This window comes from Cylas formicarius, unplaced genomic scaffold, assembly GCF_029955315.1.
Source record: "Cylas formicarius isolate icCylForm1 unplaced genomic scaffold, icCylForm1.1 PGA_scaffold_4__25_contigs__length_36172078, whole genome shotgun sequence".
Lineage (NCBI taxonomy): Eukaryota > Metazoa > Arthropoda > Insecta > Coleoptera > Brentidae > Cylas > Cylas formicarius.
Genome location: NW_026844334.1, coordinates 6,339,809 through 6,359,026, shown reverse-complemented (window position 1 = coordinate 6,359,026; position 19,218 = coordinate 6,339,809). Strand labels below are relative to the sequence as shown.

The window sequence follows — 19,218 nt, the reverse complement described above, 5'->3', positions numbered from 1 at the left end:
TTTCCCGCCAAATAAAACGCCGGATGTGATGTAAAAAGCGGTTTACAAATTATATTAAGGAAAAAAAGTACAATATTTACAATACCATTAATAATTGTTTCATAAATAGTTACACAAAATAATACTTCGCAACAGAACCGCACTAATTATCCTAAAACGGAAACGTACTCTCCACGATTGATCTCTAATGGACAATAAGGACAACCACAAACGCAAAAAAACTTAGGTTACCAATTTCGATTTAAAAACGGACAGTCTTAGTGTTTTTTTTTTTTTGGGAAGGGAGGGGTGGGGGAGGTTTAAACATTATACATAGCACTTTACAATATTCAGGTCCGAGAGAGGGAGGGAGTGAGGGAGATATATTTTTTTATAACTTACGCTATACAATAATTACAATTAGATTTCAAATATTTCATTTAAAGACAATGCAATTGTTACGATAATATTAAACACAGACTTAGTTTTAGGATTGGCCGTATGGTAAGGCCAAACCGCAAACGTCGCGTCTACTCTGGTTATTTTGTTTCGTTGATATTGTTGAATGGCATCCACGGACGACGTCGACATCGAGAAAAATTAATTTAAATCACATCACATTGATTATGAAAAAATTCACGGTAATTTGCATTATTCGACATTCTGTAACGAGACCCAAGTGCTCTAGCGCCGCCATTTTTGGCTTATCGTTTTAACCGAAATTCATTGTTATTTCTTATATCAATAAATTTTTATTAACCGGTATTTGCATTAAAAATATTCAAATACTGAAAAACCCACAACTATGTATTGCAAGAAAAATGGCACCATATCCAAAGAACCCCTATGGACAATTTTGATTCATTGGATCATTCATTGCAATATTCCGTTCACATACGCGGCAAGCCCTATTTTTAGATTTACGAAGCTCTAAACCCACAGAAATAATTTCGGTGTAAACCTAAAGCATGGTCTGCAATCATATAGCTACTTGATATATATAACACAGTGGAAAAAATTTTAAAGTTTTTTTTAGTTTATAACGGGGTTGTGTCAAATCAATTTTATCGTGCTTTTTTGGACTTCTATCCTCAATTGATGAATTTCTGGAACGGTTGCTAATTGTCACACACAAAAGAGAGTCATCTGCAGAAGCACTACTTTACTGTTCTTTAAAGGGAATACAATTTTTTTTTAATGACATGAACAATTTAAACAAATTATAAAGTTCCTGTTCATGCACTGAGACTCGCACATTAAAAGTTTCTACTTCAGAGATATATACTTTGTAACTTGGTTCGACTTCTGCTGTTTTCATGGACATTGTTATTACAATTTCTTATAAGTTTCTAGTTTTCTTAAACGTATCTTCTAGATTATTTTTTATTAAAAACTTCAGAACAGGTGTTGCATCATTTAATGTCATTTCAGTTCAGACAGTTCAGTTCGTAAAGTTCTTTATCGAGTGTGGAATAATATGAACATGCTGAAGTGAGTTTATGGTCAGGAAATTTGCTGCAATACGCTCCGAAATATTCCGCATGGAAGAGTGATGCAATTACTAGATGCTCTTTAAAATAAAATCGACCTTTTGCACAATTTAGAATAACGTCTAATAAAGCCGAAATTCGCTGATCAAATCTGCTGTTAGATGGATTTTTGATGATGTTATCAAAATTATTTCGAACCACCAGAGTGGGTTCAATTTTTCATTGGTGCAACGTCTGTGTTTTTCGTCCGCCATGATCGCCATTCGAATCGAATCGAATTTCTTCGGAATTGCATCGCATTGCATTGGTATCGCATTCAGCCAAAAAAGTCCCCAAAATATCACGGGATTCTCGGAAGTTTCGCTCTTATTATATCCTCGGAGAACCAATACAAAAGGTCCGAAAAATTTAGTACAATTAATAATTTTTGGATAAAATATATCTATTCTTTAACAAGGTTCCTTTTAGAATTGTCATGTCTTTCTATTATCAAACCTAAATGCTCCAGAGATCGGTGACCCCTATTTCCGTCAAAGCTTTATCGCCACCAAAAAGTAAGCAGGGAAAATAATACACAAATCCATTCATTTTTGATTAAATGTCGGTGTTAAATTTCCCTGTATAACTTTTTTCTCTACTTACACCAGTTTTTTCAATGGTAATTTTTTTATAGTACTACTTTTTTTTTATAGTAAGGCTACTATCTAATAGCTATATGTTTGCAGTTTAAAGACGTTATGTTCCAATTTGTTCTAATAAATCACTAGCGCCTCCTTAGCAAACAACCATACAGCATTGGGTCTGTTACGATGACATTAAAACTTGAACGACCCTTTTTTTTTTTCGGTTGTGGCCATCATGTGGCTTTTTTTTCCAGCTCGATATTCCGTAATTTTGCGGATGACATTAATTGCCGGTCCTCGTTATACACTCAAATCGAGTCACAGACCCCGCATTCGTTTTCCGTTTTACCAACCGTACAAAAATAAAAGTCGGCATGCGGGCGCTCAAAACTCGGTTTACTCTCCTGCACCGCAGAAGGAACTACTTAAAAATAAATCTATTTTGATTATACATAATAATATTTTTAATCGCTGAATCACATTTATCGGCCAACCTTCGCACCGACCACGTTTATCTCCGTGGTCAAAACGTCATCGCATCATGATCGTCATCGTCGTTCCGCGGTTAAAGCGGAACACGCGCGAGAGGGATGAAACGATATGCACGAAAAAAGAATTTAATTATTACAAGGTTCCCATCGACCTAAAAACCGAAGTCTGCAAATTTAGAGGTCGACCTAAATTATCCAGTAGCAACCAGTTAACTTTCTATTTAACCGAGCAAATACTTTTAGTTTGATTTTATTATACAACTATTTAGCTGATAATATGGGCATTTTTATACATCAAAAAATGTTGAGAAGGCGCGTGCGCCTCTCATTTCAACCAATAAAACCTGTCATTTCAAATCTCAGATAAATAGGGACTGCCATAAACACTTAGACACAAGATGTTATTAATGACAACAATGACACAAAAAGCGCCGATTCCCAACAATCATAGAAAACATCACGACGGTTATCTTTTTCTTCTTTTAAGTTCTGGATATGGTAAAGTGTTTTGGTTAGTTTCCGTTCTACCACTTTTCTTTGTTTTTAAATATTTTTCAACACCACTGAATGTTTTTTCTAGCGGAGACTTATTAATAGTTTTTGCATATGCATTACTACTTCGTCTCATAAATATAATTTTTTTAATGTTAGGAAGAATACCTGGGAATATTAGAAAATTTTCAGAACAGTTTCATCGACCCTCGCGCGCGCGCGCGAGCTTTTACCTTTCATACAATTCGTACCCATTACTGTTAATAATTTAAAAAAATACCTAACTAATCGGAATCCTCGTCGGCTCCCTGATCGAAACCTGTTAAATCGACGGACTGGAGGTGGCCCCGCATCAGGGCGTATTCGATTAACGCCAGATGGCAGAAAATGTACTGGTCCGGCATCTGGATGGAGTAAGCTCGTTGCGATCTGATCCTTTCGACCGTGCCCCGTATATCGGCCGTGCCCAAGTCTTCGAGTCGAGATATGCAAATGTCCAGGGTGCAAAACGTCCCTATAGAACGCGAAAAGTAAAAATTTAAATTCTTTTTTTTTTCATAAACACTTGTTTAACGGCGGTTCAAAAAAACAAAATACAAAAAGTGCAAAATTCTTGTCTTCGTCTGATATACGGAATCCGCAAATTTGGGCGAATATTATATGAACTTAAGGATCCCAATTGGTTGAATATAGAGTGTAGGAGAGACATGCATTTAGCTTGTTTTTATCATCGAATTTCGTTTTTTAAATCTCCGGCATATCTGCATAAAAAAATTATATTTAGATCCCATGTACATAATATAAATATTCGATTTAGAGGATTAATAACACGACCTCGCCACAGATCGTCCTTTTTTGAAAGAAGTTTTACTTACAACATAGCGAAGCTATATAGCTCACTCTCTAGTCATTTTAAATCTTTTTCTCCACCAAATTTTGAACGCCACATTTTTCAGTATTATTTTAAGAAATCCAACAATAATTAATGATTGGCATCACCTGTTGCAGAGTGAAAAAATCATATCTTAGTTTTTATGTTATATTTCCCATATTATGTTTGCGGTTGAATGGGGCGGGGTGGTCTGGTCACTTGTGGCCAGACCATCACTGAACTTCGCCGATTTCTGGATTGTATATGTATATATGTTCCGTTTGTTACTAGAATACATTGTTCTCATATTTCTGAGACAAAATGTATGATGTGCAAATAAAGACATTATTATTATTATTATTATAAAACAAAAATAATTGTTGATATAGGTATTCATTTTCATAAAACACTTCCTTCAGTCTTTTTAGCTTTAATTTTTTGAGAATGAGAACCTCTGAAACGCTACGAGGTACTTTTTCCATTTTAATTTTGACACTTCCAAGATATAACTCGGTATAATAATCCATGAAACCCCAAAGGCTAAAAAAATATTAATTCTCCAGATTGTACTAACCCGTCCGTCCTATCCCCGCGCTACAATGTACAACTATAGGTGGTCCCCTGGGATGCCCCGCCCACATATCCTCCAAAGCGTTCACCATACTGGCCTGTTTTCTCCGCACCCGATCTAGGAATTCCAACATGGCTTTGGCGGACGACGGCACCCCGTAGTCGGGCCACGAGGTGAATTGCCAGTGCGACACCTCCCGCACTTCTTCCGTCTGCGGACAAAACAACACGTCGCCACTCTAAAATGAGCTCCTACATTGGCGTCGACGCGTCTCCTACCTTTTTATTCGTTAATTGGATTGTGGTCACCGTGTAGTTGGGATCCGTTTCTACCGTCACAGTTTTGACGGCGAAGTACCCGTAAGAAGCTTCCGCGCCCTCCTCCGTCTCCCAGTACTGATGACACTTGGGCCGGCCCCTCTCCATCACCCTGGTAGTCATCACTATGACTAACGTGTGCTGCTCCCAAATCATTCGCCAAAAATCAGCGGTAGTTTTCGGTAACGGACCTGCGCAAACGACAACGCCCTTTTGAAATTATCGAATGAACGATAGAAACTTGGGTGGACCAAGTCTCTAGCCTGGTTCCCATTGGCGCTATCAACCAAATTCCTCTTTTCAGAGAAAAAATAACACGGCTGTAAGGAACTGAGCCGTTTTTCACAATTTAGGATGAGGAAGAGACAACTTTGGAAAATCTAAAAACTCCTCCCTCCACTTTTGAAGCAATTTTTGCCCAATATTACGCTGTAACCACCCTCGACTCAATCCTTTGAAGCTAACGATGCAATATACTCGGGCAACTTTTTTGAATTCCCTTTTATTAAATTAATGAATGCAGTCAACTGTTTAAAAAAACGCAACAAGTCAAGACGTTTTTTAATATTAATAGTAGAATAATAAAAGCACACTTCAGTGCATTTATTGTCACCTTTATTCAATGTTTCTTTAACCACTGCCACATTTTCATTTCATTTCATTTTCAGATCAGTTTAAATGCGCAAAACTGCTCCAATTATTCAAAATAGGGTAAAAGGTCGGATTTAGACAATTATCGACCTATTTCTATAGTCCCTATTTTTGGGAAAATTTTCGAAATAATCCTAAAACAATGATTATTAGATTATTTATTAAGTACCTCCTTTTTTTCTGAGGAACAGTGGGTATTCCTGCCTGGAAAATCTACTAAACATGCAGTTCGAAAGGAAGTGTCAGAGATCGTAAATGGTCTGGAAGATGGCGACTCTGTGTTACTGTCTCTTTACCATATTTCGAGGGCGTTTGATTGCGTCAGTCATGAAATTTTGATGAGGAAATTATTAACTATTGGCTTACCTCAATCTACACTGTTATTTTTTGAATCATATTTTAAAAATCGAACATAATAGGTTAGTCTAAACGCGAATGATTCATCCACTTTAAATCTAAAACAAGGAGTCCCTCGAGGATCTGCCCTAGGGCCACCTTTCTTCATTATTTACATAAACAGATTAGATGAACTGATTTCTGGGGTTGGGCTGAAGGCTCAGTCTTGATTTTCATATAACAATTTATAACCGTAACAACTGAGATTCACTATTTAAATTATACAATGTCATGTGTATTCCCCGTTAAAAATGAAACAATCACCCAAAGATGCGAGGCACTCACCTTGCGTGTTGATAAAAGCGTTCTTCTGTTTGTACCCGTCGACAAAGTTCGCATGAATATAATCACTGTCTTTATCACAATCGATTTCGGACAATATCACCCTGCTGTGGTCGTAGCACAGCACGTCCGTATAACGGTTCTTGGGCAAGTTGTTCTTCAATTTGGCCACATTGAAGGTACCGTCGGGCGGTCGAGACCTGATCTCCGCGTATTCCTGCATCAAACCGGACCTAAAAAAAAGGAAGGGCTAAACAGCAAATTTTAGAAATTTTTTGAAATACACCAACTAACTAATTACGTTTACAGTCATTCGCAAATTTGAATTAGCTGTGACGTCACTATGTAATATTAGCACGAGAATAGGATTAAAAGACCTCCCCTATAAACTAATATAGCGTACAAAACGTCTCCAACATGTAAATATTTATTACATATTTTTTTAAAAATAAGAACAAAGCGAAGCTGATTTTTTTTGCTTTTCTTAGAAGTGGCCCAAAAACGTTAACAACAAAACTATCGCAACAATACCATAGACCATAGGTTTAGATTAGTTTAACAACTCTCACCGGCTGACGTTTAGTGTATCGTAACGTCAAAAGGCGTTTTCCTGTGAACTTTAAACCACTACTTTTTAACAGAACAAATTTTTGTCCAAGAAAAATAATTGTCAAAAAAAAATGTCTTTCTTGTATCCCCGGTGGTTACATGACTTTGGTCACCACGTACCGGCCTCGATCCCTCACGTATTCGACCAGCTGGACCATCGTCATGGCGGCACCGTCGCCGTGCAACGAATCGTCATCGCTGAAACCGCTGGAAGCGCTCGACGGTGGGTTCAGGTTGGCTTCCTCGGAGGACCACGTGTCCGGAGGCGCGTCTTTGCCTCCAGTGATGTCGATATCGGCCGGTATGCCAATACGTTTCTGAGACACCGGAGTTTTGCCATCTGAAACGGAAAAATGCGGCTTATAATAACAGTGCCACCTATCGACTTAAAAGTAAAATTAATTCTTCGCTTAATTTTATTACCGAGTCCTCAACCCTCGTTACGTCATGCATACTACTATACTTCTGAGCTATTAACATAATTATAAGCACATGTTCTATACTAAATCTCCTATTCTGCTTCTGCGACGTTATTTTCGAATCATAAGTGGTCGCTATTTGTCAGTGGTGCGAAAATCACGTCAAATTGATTTGAAAAAAAAGATGTCTTATCAACATTACAAAAATGACCTCCGAGCGTCGTTATTGGTTAATTCCAGATATGGACTTAAACATAATAATTAATTTAAACTATTATCAAATTAAAACCATGATGTAGGAGAATATATCTGGAGGGTTTCCAAATAGTGTGTCAATGTAATATGTTTCGTTTATTATTTATTTTAGAAGAGAATGCAGAGTAAAAGAAACAATTTGAAATTATTTTTAAATACAAAAATATGTGGGAAATTAAACTTATATTTTTGAACACCCTGTATATTATGCCATTAATAATAATTCATAATTTTATACTCAATCAAAAAATGTAGGGTTGTTATGGTCTATACTGAGTGTCTTCGGATTTATGGCCATTTTTTCGTCAAAAAGGACCTGTGTTTAGTACCCTAGATTTTTGACGCCGTTTCGGACAGCTGTAATTTTATTACGCCAACAATTTTATAAAGTGGTAACACTTTTCTTAAAGTTAGTTCAAATCGTTTATACAAGGTGAGTCAAAATGGAAAATATTAATTTTAGCGAAAAAATCGAATTGAACACCCTGTATATTATATTTCCATATTTTTTTTTAAAGAAAGGCTCATAATTATTCATTACCTATAATTCTCCATTTTCCGCAACCGTGCGATTTACTTTCTATCTTTCCCATTGCAAAAAGAAAAGAACAAAAAACAGTGAAGACCAAAATCTGACTTGAAGTTGACGTAAGAAAGGTTTCACTTAAATGACAAAAAATGATTACACTAATTGACGTAAAAAAAGGCGTCACTTAAATGACATCATTCGTCAGAGACAGTAGGTCAAATTAACGTCCTGTGACGTCATATATAAGGTCATTTTTGTCAATTGGTGACTAGTTAATGACGTCATTTTGACGACACTCTGCTACCTGAGATAGTGTTATTATATGTTATTCAATTGTCTACAATCAATTCGGCTATAACGAGTAAATCAGCCAGATATATTTGTGCAGAAATGCCCCATAAGGTCACTTTTATATTGCTCTAGCCTGTAACAAACTGTCACAGAAAACTAAACGCTTTTTCACAGACAACAAAAGGATACCGTAATACCTTTTTTGTGCGTATCTTTTCTTCTGCGATTAAAATTAATTAATAAAATCCGTTAAAGCGCGTAGTCGTTACCGTAAAGGGGCACCGGTGACGAAACCGCCGACGTAGTCATGGAAGCGAGACAGTGCTCGAGCCAACCATCGTGGTCCAGGACAAGGGAGCCTCCTAGCTGCGCGGGCAGCGACTCTCTCGGTATGTGGGCCAGCAGCTGCGCCACCGACACCGTGTAGACGCGTTCGCGAAGCTTCTCGCGCACGAACAGTCGCAGAATCTTAAACGGCGCCTTGAACCACAGCGGCGCCGTCACGATCAGGACCTTTTTAAGCTTAGCCGGGTAACCGCCCTGCAAAACAAACCGATTTAGACCTGCACCGACCAATCTGCGATCTGTGATTTTCCAAATGTCGACTGACCGAATGTTAAAATAGAGTTAGAACTCGCCATCTTTAGTATACCATGCTACTGTCTGTACTCATGTACTGTCTAACGTGCATTTAGCTTAAAACTATGTGGGGAGAAAATAACCAACTTTTGTAGTCTGTGGTAAATACAAAATGTAATAATTGTTTCAGTTGGTGGTTATGTTTTTAAGAAACTTTATAATTTGTACTTCATATAACGCAGGGATTACTTCTAGTGCATTGCTTAAAGTTGCCGAACAATGGTGAGTCATTTTTGCGATCTCTTTGCAACCCCAACGCCGTATATCCTGTCGCTTATTAGGAAACCATACCCCCCTAATTGTATCCCTTCGCCTTTTCACGAAAGGATCGGGGAATAAAAGTGCTTTATTCTGCAAGAACCAATTGAAAAACATGGGCGAATCGTTTACATCGAACACGTTAGCAGCGGAATGAAAATGGGTTCAGATGCTCATATATTGACGCACGCACAAAACTAATATTAAACGGAAACTGTTAAACCATCACGATTAGTGTGCAATAACTTGCCGTTAAATTGCGGTCTTCGCGGAATTTTTAAGGCAATCGTTAGTTCGGAATAAACGATTAGGTTTCAAGCTTCAATAAACGTTCCAGGTAGTCGAGAGATTGCCCGCCTTCCAGAAACTTATTTTTCCGTTTATTTATATTACGCGTCTTCGAATGTCAGCCGAGGCAAAAGTTTCGCGGTTTTCCCGAAACAAGAGGCCACTTTAAAATAAACGCGTTTGAATTTAGCCGAGTAAAAAAAATTAAAAGTCGGTCAAACTTCAAAGGTTTCTGTAGAATCCGCGCAAAGCGTCTGAATCCTTGACAAATAAATAGGCTGCGTCTTAAAAGAAATACAGTTTACCGTCTGCATCGCAAATGTACAGGGTCTTGCCAAAGCTAACGGACAGCGTATGATAACTTTTTTGACACTCAATATCTATATGGGCGACTTTATAGTTAAAATTCTAAAACGAAAGTAGATGATAAGAACTTTTGCTGTCACTAACTAGTCAATTTTTAACTTAACCCAAGCAAAGTTGAAGTAACTTTTCCACTACTTATATAAACGCCATGATAATGCTTATAGTTATAAAAATATCTGCAAATTGAATGAGATTGTCAAGAAAAACACAAAACGCCAAATTAAATACGATTTTATTATCCGTTTCTGGCCTGTAAATGTATTTTTTTTTGCGGAAATCATTTGATATTCAAACAATTTCAAACGTTCTGACTAATTTTAGATAACGATTTTTAAATTTATTTGTGGAATTGTTAAAGTCGACAACTCGTATTGACGAAAACTATTTGTAAAACAAAAAAATTACACCATATGCGACGTCTTTCAAATCCAAGCCTCCATGGTCTTCTATCTTCCCAGTCAAGGTTTTGCATATGGCGATCTTCCATTGTCTGAAACACACCGTCTTTCCGCGAAAGTCGCGGTCTTCCCGTGGTTTCCAGTTCCAGATCTTCGGAGGCCATCGTTCATGTGCTCTCTAATGTGTTGGTTTCTCACTTTTTCCATTTTTGACAGGCTACAGCTGCGTAACCAGAAATCCGTTACCAAAGCTTTTAGTCGATCTTGATTCCTTATAGATATTTCCCACATTTCTGCACTACTATTGCCTTATATATTCTTCTTTTTACGTCATTTGTGATATTCTTATTAAACTTTATGGTTCTCAGGATACTTATAGGTATAGGTAGTTTTTTTAAAGATTATGCATAGCCCCCACTTTTCATACTGTTCGTTCAGCTTTCTCAACATCTTCAGTAAATATTACCTGGTCACACACTTCTTCCTCCAGGTCTCTGAGCTTCATTTAAGTCAATTTTGAAAATTGTGGGACCCAGACAATATCTCCTGCCTTAGGCGCTTATTTACGGTGAAGTGTCATGCTTAACACAGTTTGTGTTGTTTGTATATATATAGAGATGCACTATCATAAGCTCTTTTAAGATCTACAGAGATCAGATGAATTTGTAGACTATTGACAAGTCTCTTGTCCGTCCCTGTTTTATAACAAATATATTTTCAATGCATGATCTATGAGCTCGGAATGCACTTTGTTCTTCTTCAAGTATGTTCTTTATTTTTCCATTAACTTTTCCAATGGAGCTCAACACTGTTATCCCGCTTTAGGTTGTCAAATACTCTTTTTCCCCCCTGGTATATGATACTTATTATACCCTCTTTGAATAATCTACGACTGAAAGAAAATATAACAACGACCCAACTGCTAGAAGTCTCAAAAGGGTAGCTTAAAAGTTACTCAAAATAAAAATAATAGAAAAAAGAATGTACTTGTTTTAATCTGAAATTAAAATCGAAATAAATAAAAAGGGTAATGTTGAAATGATAAATAGTTTCAAAGAGGATACATTGGACGTTATTTTCTTTGTTCAATAAAATATTTTTATATAGACGGGCAAAACATGACAACTTAACTATTGAATTCATTATATGCTCTTACAACATTATATTATAAAATTGGAGTGACATCTGGACCTAGTAAATAATGATATTTGTTCATTATGAAATGTTAATTTTCAATAGCTTATATGGAAGAATCAAAAGGATATAAAACGACGGCAACAGCGCGATCACTTCTGATGACCTTGACTGAGACGCCCACTACTACGAAAACAACTTATTAAGTCACCCATTCATGCGGTTCCAAAAATCCTCCGCTGATGTGCAAATCACATCCTCGGACGCATCCGCACAATGGGCTCGTCTCTGCGATTTAGTCACGCCGAGATAAATTGCAGTGCAGCGTTTTTACTTATCGCCTAAACTCAAATTAAGCGTCCTACCTAATCGGGCAACGTTGGAAATGATTTTTTTCGTTTTCATCCATTACGGTGTTAAAGATTCTTTTTGGAAGTAAAATTTGTATCTCAGGTAAATTAAAAAAAAAAAAACAGGTTTTAAAAACAATATTCCTGCATACGATTTTATTATACCGTGATTAATTTTCGATGGTAGGAATTCTACGGAGAACGAACAAATATTGTTTTCAAAATTCGGATACTAGGCTCTCTCTTAGATATACTGCTTCCTCCTAATCAATATTGCTTGTTTTGAGAGGTTTTTGCAATTTTTAGCTGCAATTTTAGTTACTTTGTAAAAGCCCTGTTATTAGATTTACCTAGATGAATTTATTCTATATAATACAGGGTCGCTTAGAAGTACTTATTTCGACGTGACACAAAAACGGAACGCGCCGAATCTTATCGAAACGTTTGTAGCTAAATTAGGGTTTTAGTGCTGCCTCATGTTGGACAAAATAAAGGAAAAATTATTAACATTTCAAAAACCGCTGTAAATAGGTACAGGGAAGTATTAAGCAAAATTAATCAGAAGAATAAAATGTTGCCATATATTATATATAATGTTGCGTAGTTCAAAACAGTTTAGCTCGATAAAGTCAACTTAAATTAGGCCAGGGTCTTTCAAAAAACTTGTGTGTTTCCTTATTTCGTTCTATTGTTTATTACCTATCCAGTCAGGTTTCCCAGGAGATAAAGTTCCGCGTAAACGGAAAACCTACGACCCAGAAATGCATATTTGGGTTTGTCGTGCGACACGGAGCGAGCCTCAAAGGAAGTAAGCTTTTTAACTGTCAAAGGTATCCACGTACGCCCGGTAATAAACCCTTCTTTGATGCTAATTTACATTCAGACCTCAATCCCCACGTTTGCAAAGCGGTACCTAATAAATGGCACCGTTCGGTATAATACGTTCTCCTTGCGAGCATTAGTTTCACGCGATTATACATTTTTATAGGTAATACGTATTTGACTGTAGACGTTATAAATATTTTCCACGGATTTGGAATAAACAAAAAATAACTAAAATTCAATATAACAAATGTAATATGCAGACCATAAGTAAATGAATATAGTGGGTATATCTCAATCCTGAATCTTGATTATATAAAAGTACACATACGGAAACATAAAAAGAGAATAACTACAAGAAGCCATAATATTAATTAATAATTAAATGGAATGCGGACCTTACTAAACATTAATATGAAAAAGCACAAACTATGAACTAGAACTGTAAATTTGTAAATAAACAATCTTATTGGCCTAATAAGTTCTTCAATAAGCAATACAATCAACCAAAATAATAAAGTCTACTGCTTTATAGAAAAAATTGACAGTTAATCTTAGCGCTCGCGAACGTCATTCTTGGCATAAAATTTGAAATAATATTTCAAACGCTACTAAAAGCATAAATGAAAAAAAAATTAATTTATTATTTTTTTTATTTTTACCATAGCGTCGTTGCAGATGTTTTTTTGAATTGAATGAAAATACTTAATAAGAGTTCAAAAGTATTCCCCCAGAAATATTTTTGCCATAATGGAAATATTCACATCGTAGTTAATAATTAAAACGTCACGAGGTATGTTTTACTGTTATCTGCTTAACATTTTCGTGAGTCAGTTATTTTTGAGTTGACAATGGTTTATCGTTGTTGCATCGTGCCAGGCTGTAAAACTACAACCAATTCGGCTCCGGGAAAAAATATTTATTAAATTACCTATTCAAGCAAAAACACGAAAAATATGGTTAAAATCCATTAGTGAAGACCATTTTAACGTAAGTACTTTATTTATTAGTTATTTAAAAATGAAGGTACTTTAAAAAACTACTTTCTAATTCTTTTTTTTTTTTTCTCAAAGAAACTTCCACAGGCTACTGTAATGCTTTTTACAAAACTTCTGGATTCCTCCTGTTTCGGTTTTTGCTTAGTCGTTCAGTTTCAGTCAAGCTCTGAAGAAGCCAACAGGATGATTGGCGAAACGTTAGCAAGGTCAATTAAACTACAACTGCAGAAGAAATATTACACATAAAAAAAGTAGATAACAATATAAAATCTACGGCAACGATGCGTTGCTTTTCTCCGATATCTCGTGACGTCACTATCAATGGAGTGGCGTTTTTGGGAGTGGACGAGCTTTCTTTCTTTATTTCCTTTTGGGAGAAATATTCTGGGGTGTAACTAATAGTACATTAGAAGGTAAATTGAAAAGTTCTCGTGCAAAATTAAAAATGTGTGCAAGGGGCATTTTAGAATTTCGCATAATTAAGGTAGTAAAGTACGGGCAACCGTGTTAATTGTGATCAGCCTCTTAATTAAATTGAAGCATTCGTGTTGAATTGCCAAAATCTGATCGCAAACACAACTATGTATTTCGAATTTGGACATGGGTTTTGATTATTTTAAATCACACACACCTTGTAGTGTATTTTATTCCTAGAAAGAGCTATCTTATAGTATATTATTATAGTATATTTGAATCAAGAGCGGAGCGATTGCTTAATAAACAGGTTAGATAAAAAGTTACCAAACGTGTTGCACACTATACTGTTTCTACAACCGTCACGAAAAAATCACAATTTACCAAATTAAAAATAATAACAGATTATCGAATTACTAAATTTCGTATCATTCAAACAAAATCTTTATTAGTTACCAGTAAAACTATTCGTTTATCGTTCCGAACGGTTCTGCCATTGTGATCTCTTTTTAGCAGTGTACGTTAGACAGAGAGAAAGCTGTATTATTGGATATGCCATATAAATAACGGAATGAAAATCCATTTATCAGAATAAATAAGAACTAAAAGTTCAGATTTTCACGAAATTATATATTATGACATGACAATTGTTTCGGCAACACCGTGTCTTTATCAAATGTAATATTTACAAACTACCTGCTACGATATATACCGAAAAATGACCATAAAACCTTAATTAATGTGGTTGCGAGAATTTAAGTTCTATAAAGGAGAGGTATTTAAACATAATTAATCGTTAGGCAATACATTTGAATGTCTCATGGCTTCCAATAAATTTAATTTTCCACTTTTTGTGGCTGTTTGTAATATATCAAAATTGTTGTGAAAAATGTGTTTTTCTGTGTTTAAGTGTGTAGCATAATTAGAATCTAGACTATTGTTTTTAAACGCTCTTATATGTTCGTTAATGCGATTCTTGAAGGATCTACCTGTTTGTCCGATATAAATTTTAGGACAAGATCCACATTTCAACCTGTAGACACCTGATTTTTGGTATTTTGGACATTTCGATTTATTGTTTTTTAAATATTTTCCTATTGTGTTGTTAGTTCTGAAAGCTATTTTTAAACCACATTTTGACAAATGTTTAGAAACTTTTTCGCTAGGTTCTCCTATGTATGTAATTGTTTTAAATTGTTCGTGTTCTGTATTTGGTTTCGGATAAATAGAATTTACTGTTGTCTGTATTTGTTTTTAATTTATAATTTTATCTATAATGGACGGATTGTAGCCGTTGTTCAGTGCTATTTGTTTAATGATTTTAAGTTCTTTGTTGTAATTTTCTGTTGAGAGTGGCGTATTAAGAAGTCTGTGTATAACAGGGTTAAATGCAGCCATTTTGTGTGCATAAGGGTGATTTGAGTTGTTATGTATGACTCTGTCCGTGTGTGAAGGTTTATGATATATTGAAAAATCTAATTTGTTTTGCACTTTCGTAATAGTTAACTCTAAAAAATTAATAGAGTTATCCTGTTCAATCTCGATAGTTAATTTTATACGATTATGTATTGAGTTAATGTAATTTAAAAAAGAATTCAATTGTCTGTCCGTTCCAACAAAGCAAGCAAAGATATCGTCCACATATCTATACTACCATAAAAAACTTTTACTTAAAGGATGTTCTAGTATGATATTTTCCAAATTATCCATAAAAATCTCGGCTAACAAAGGACTAAGTGGGTTTCCCATAATCAAACCTTAAATTCAAAATAATTTTGGTCTAAAGATACTATTAAGCAATCTAATAAATCTTGTTTCTCCAAACTGTTAACCTGTTTCCGAGTTAGGATAAAATCTTTTTACGTTTTGACGTTTGACGTTGACGTTTATCAATTCTGACGGTCAGGTCAGTAAATGTATTCGTGTTTTATTGCGAAAACGTACCCAAAAACTAACAGTCGTAGAAAAAGTATAGAATGCAACACGTTCGGTAAACTTGAGTCAAATGCCGTTTACCGCAGTTGTTGCATAATATACTATATTGTATTAGTTTTTGTTAATATGCTTTCTAATTGCATGTTAATGTCTTAGTTCGTTCCAAAAAAAATTACTCTAACCCCAATTTTGATATGATCAATGACTTTCCCCGTACCTATTAGTTAAAAAATAGACGGAAATTGATAGTCCGGTTGGTATTTTTGCGGTAAACATTAACGCAGCTCCCCAAAAACACCGAACTCTAGCCAAAAAATAGCGTACTACGCAGCTGTCGGTGAATTTCATGCATGATTCATCGCGTCGGCGCAACGCAGTCGTTGGATTTTTGCGTCGTGCCGGTTATTTTTGAGTTTGCTATTACGGTCAAGGCGAATCGACGACCGATAATACGAAAATAAACGCGTTGTCACTTTAATAACCGATACAGATCACGGTAATAACCGAAATTTGTATATTCGGAATGCCCAAAACGAACTGTTTCTCCATGAATGCCACCTGACGTCATTCCGTTTATACCAAATAGACTAAAACATTAGGATATATGTATTATGAAGTTGGAACAAGGTTGTCATATATATAGTTGTCCAGGACATGGTTTGGGTGGCGATGTTTTATAAATCGCCATAGAATTAAAAAAAAAATACCTTGCTACTTAAAATGACATTTGAATATACCGTGCTTTTCTATTAACTGTACCTATTAATGCTTTTTTTCCCGCTTGCATATTTTAGACATAGATTTAAAGGCTAATTCTTTGCTGTGTGCATTTAAAGACAAGGTCCAAAAAGCAGGTAAATTGACCTTGGTGGAAAAAACGTCGTGATTTAATTGCTTCGGGATGATTGAACAGTATGTTTCTCTAAATATGAACTCTGGATTATGCTTTTTATTATTATTCTATTCCTCCTAGAATATTTAGGTAAACACCATTTTAAGAATATGTTTATCAGTTTCAATTACCGTTTCGTTTGATTTTAACATAAACTTTGGTTGTTTCAATTGTGGCTTTAAAAAATAAATAACTAAAGAATACCCACGGCGTCATACCTAAATCTTGGTGCCTAATCCAACCTAAGGTAGTATCTTTAGAACTTTCACTACCAACAGAAATAACGGAATTATTAACAGCGCCCTTATCAAATTCTGACTTTTTATTATGAGTGGGATTAAAATATTCCCAACGGGGTTCTAATAAATATTTACAATATTACTAACCAAAACTAACCTTAGTCTTCTCTAATACCTGCTCTTCCACTAATCACTTTACTTCAAATATTTTAATTTTACGTTATAATCTACAATTTAGTTTAAAAAAAAAATGTCTTTGTCTCAGAAAAATGAGGCGCATATGGCTAATACTGACCGAGAGTTGGGAAAAAAAAATTGCGCCTTTACAGAAGAAAGAACTGTGGTATGACGAAGTTCGATCAACTGCGCACCAGCGAACTGCATGACTATAATCGCGATAAAAGATAATGTCTACGGTTATTTAAAATATTAAATTACAGATAACTAAGCGAAGCTCCCATTGGTATGGTCAAACTTGTTTAAGTTGTAACTTAATCATCCAATGCAAAAGTTCTGGATCGTCTGCAAGCTTCTCCGCTCACGATGCACGATTGCAGGCCAATTAACCGGACTGCAATACATTAACGAAGAGATTCAGTATCGTCAAGTCGCAAAGCGTCATTAGAGAAAAATATTGGCACATATGTCGTAATTTGTAGTAGCAGTTTTCACGCGATTGAAATCCCATGTCTCGAAAAAAGCCCTAAATTTTTTATGCTGCTAGGTTAATAAAAGATATTTTTTAAAAAAATTATAAATTAAGTTGAGGGAAGTTGAGAGGTTTTTCCAAAGACACTAAGATTGGATTTCTTTTCATTCAAAACCAAGACCGAGAAAAATGAATTATTGTTTAAATCAGTATTTATTTTATGAGCGCTACTACAGCAAATTCATTTTATTATGTAAAAACGTAGGTCAGGAAATGGCCTGCCCATGTTACGAAAAAAGGCCTAAATTTTTCATGTTAATAAAAGATATTTGCTGTTCAATTGAATTTTAAAAATTAAGTTAAGCGAAGTTGAGAGGTTTTTCCAAAGACACTAAGATTGGATGCCTTTTCATTCAAAACCAAGAAGTGTGCGGCCGAGAACAATGAACAGTATTTATTTTATGCGCGCTACTACGGCAAATTCATTTTTTCGATTTTTTTTTTTTTTTGAAGATATCCGGATTTGTTCCTTACGGTGCATAAAGCGTTTTTAAAATACAGATCCAGAGCCTATTTTAATTTTTTTATATCGCTTTCAAATTTTGATCAAAAACTACAAGGAGTGATATTTCTTAGAGCAAGCATGTCCTGTTTTGACACATTTTCAAAAACACACCGATTTTTATGGAATTTCAAAAATGGGGTTTGACAGTTATTAATTACTTTGATGGTTCTTCCCGTTAAAAGCGCGTTTTACTGGAAGAACTGCCAATTCAAAATGAAAATAGATGCAGATTTCATGTACGGAAATAAAGATAGGTCCTGCAATGATTTCAGATTAACGAAGGCAACGGTTAAATTTGCGGGACGTTTTTCCGATCGAGCGCATTAGGCGACCAGGAACGGAAGTGGCGATTAATTTCGAAAACGAAATTAATGTTCCCCGTGGGCCAACGACCGTCAGACGTGTCGGTAAAATTCTGAGGGATTGCAATCGAGTTGATCGGCACGGTTAGTAAGCGATAAAATCATTTCGCGCGTGCCTTAACGTAAATTTTAACTCTAAACGCCTAAACCATCGGAATACCAGGTGATTCACGCTGTGTGTTTTGATAAATGTCGTACAGTCACAAATAATACGTCGGTAATCTGCGTTTTAGAAATAATGTTTTTAATGCCGCGTTGCCAAATCTTCCCGAACACATTTTTTAAAGTTATATTATATAATTTCATTTTTACATGTTGTCGATATTGTTCCAGACTTCTTCAACCAACACGCGTAAAAGTTGGAATTATTTTCAACAAAAAAAAAACTACCTAGTATAAGCCATTCACCCATTTTTAATATAATTGAGTACACCGTGTTTTTCTCATACGTAGCGACGTAAGTTTCCATAGTACGAAAATTTATATTAAACATAATACTAGTAGTGTTATAGTTATATATAGCGTGTTTCAAAACGCATGCACTGACACTTTCAAAAACAAATTCATGTAAACGTAGGTCAGAAAATGGCTTGTCTGCAATATTACAAAAAAAAAACAGTTTTCTACAATATGTTAAATATTT

At 35.4% G+C, this 19,218-nt stretch overlaps 1 protein-coding gene across 1 annotated transcript in view; it reads right to left on the bottom strand.

Annotated features, from left to right (window-relative positions):
- Window positions 1-26: 26 nt before the first annotated feature.
- Window positions 27-19,218, bottom strand: part of LOC132701571 (tyrosine-protein phosphatase non-receptor type 9-like) — a 39,234-nt gene continuing 20,042 nt past the window's right edge. Inside the window, exons 4-9 of the mRNA XM_060669633.1 lie at window positions 8,536-8,806; window positions 6,893-7,112; window positions 6,167-6,396; window positions 4,796-5,025; window positions 4,521-4,728; window positions 27-3,589 (exon numbers count right to left, since the gene is read on the bottom strand). Coding sequence (XP_060525616.1) covers window positions 3,360-3,589; window positions 4,521-4,728; window positions 4,796-5,025; window positions 6,167-6,396; window positions 6,893-7,112; window positions 8,536-8,806 — 1,389 coding nt within the window. The 3' untranslated portion in view covers window positions 27-3,359. The remainder of the gene's footprint in view (window positions 3,590-4,520; window positions 4,729-4,795; window positions 5,026-6,166; window positions 6,397-6,892; window positions 7,113-8,535; window positions 8,807-19,218) is intronic.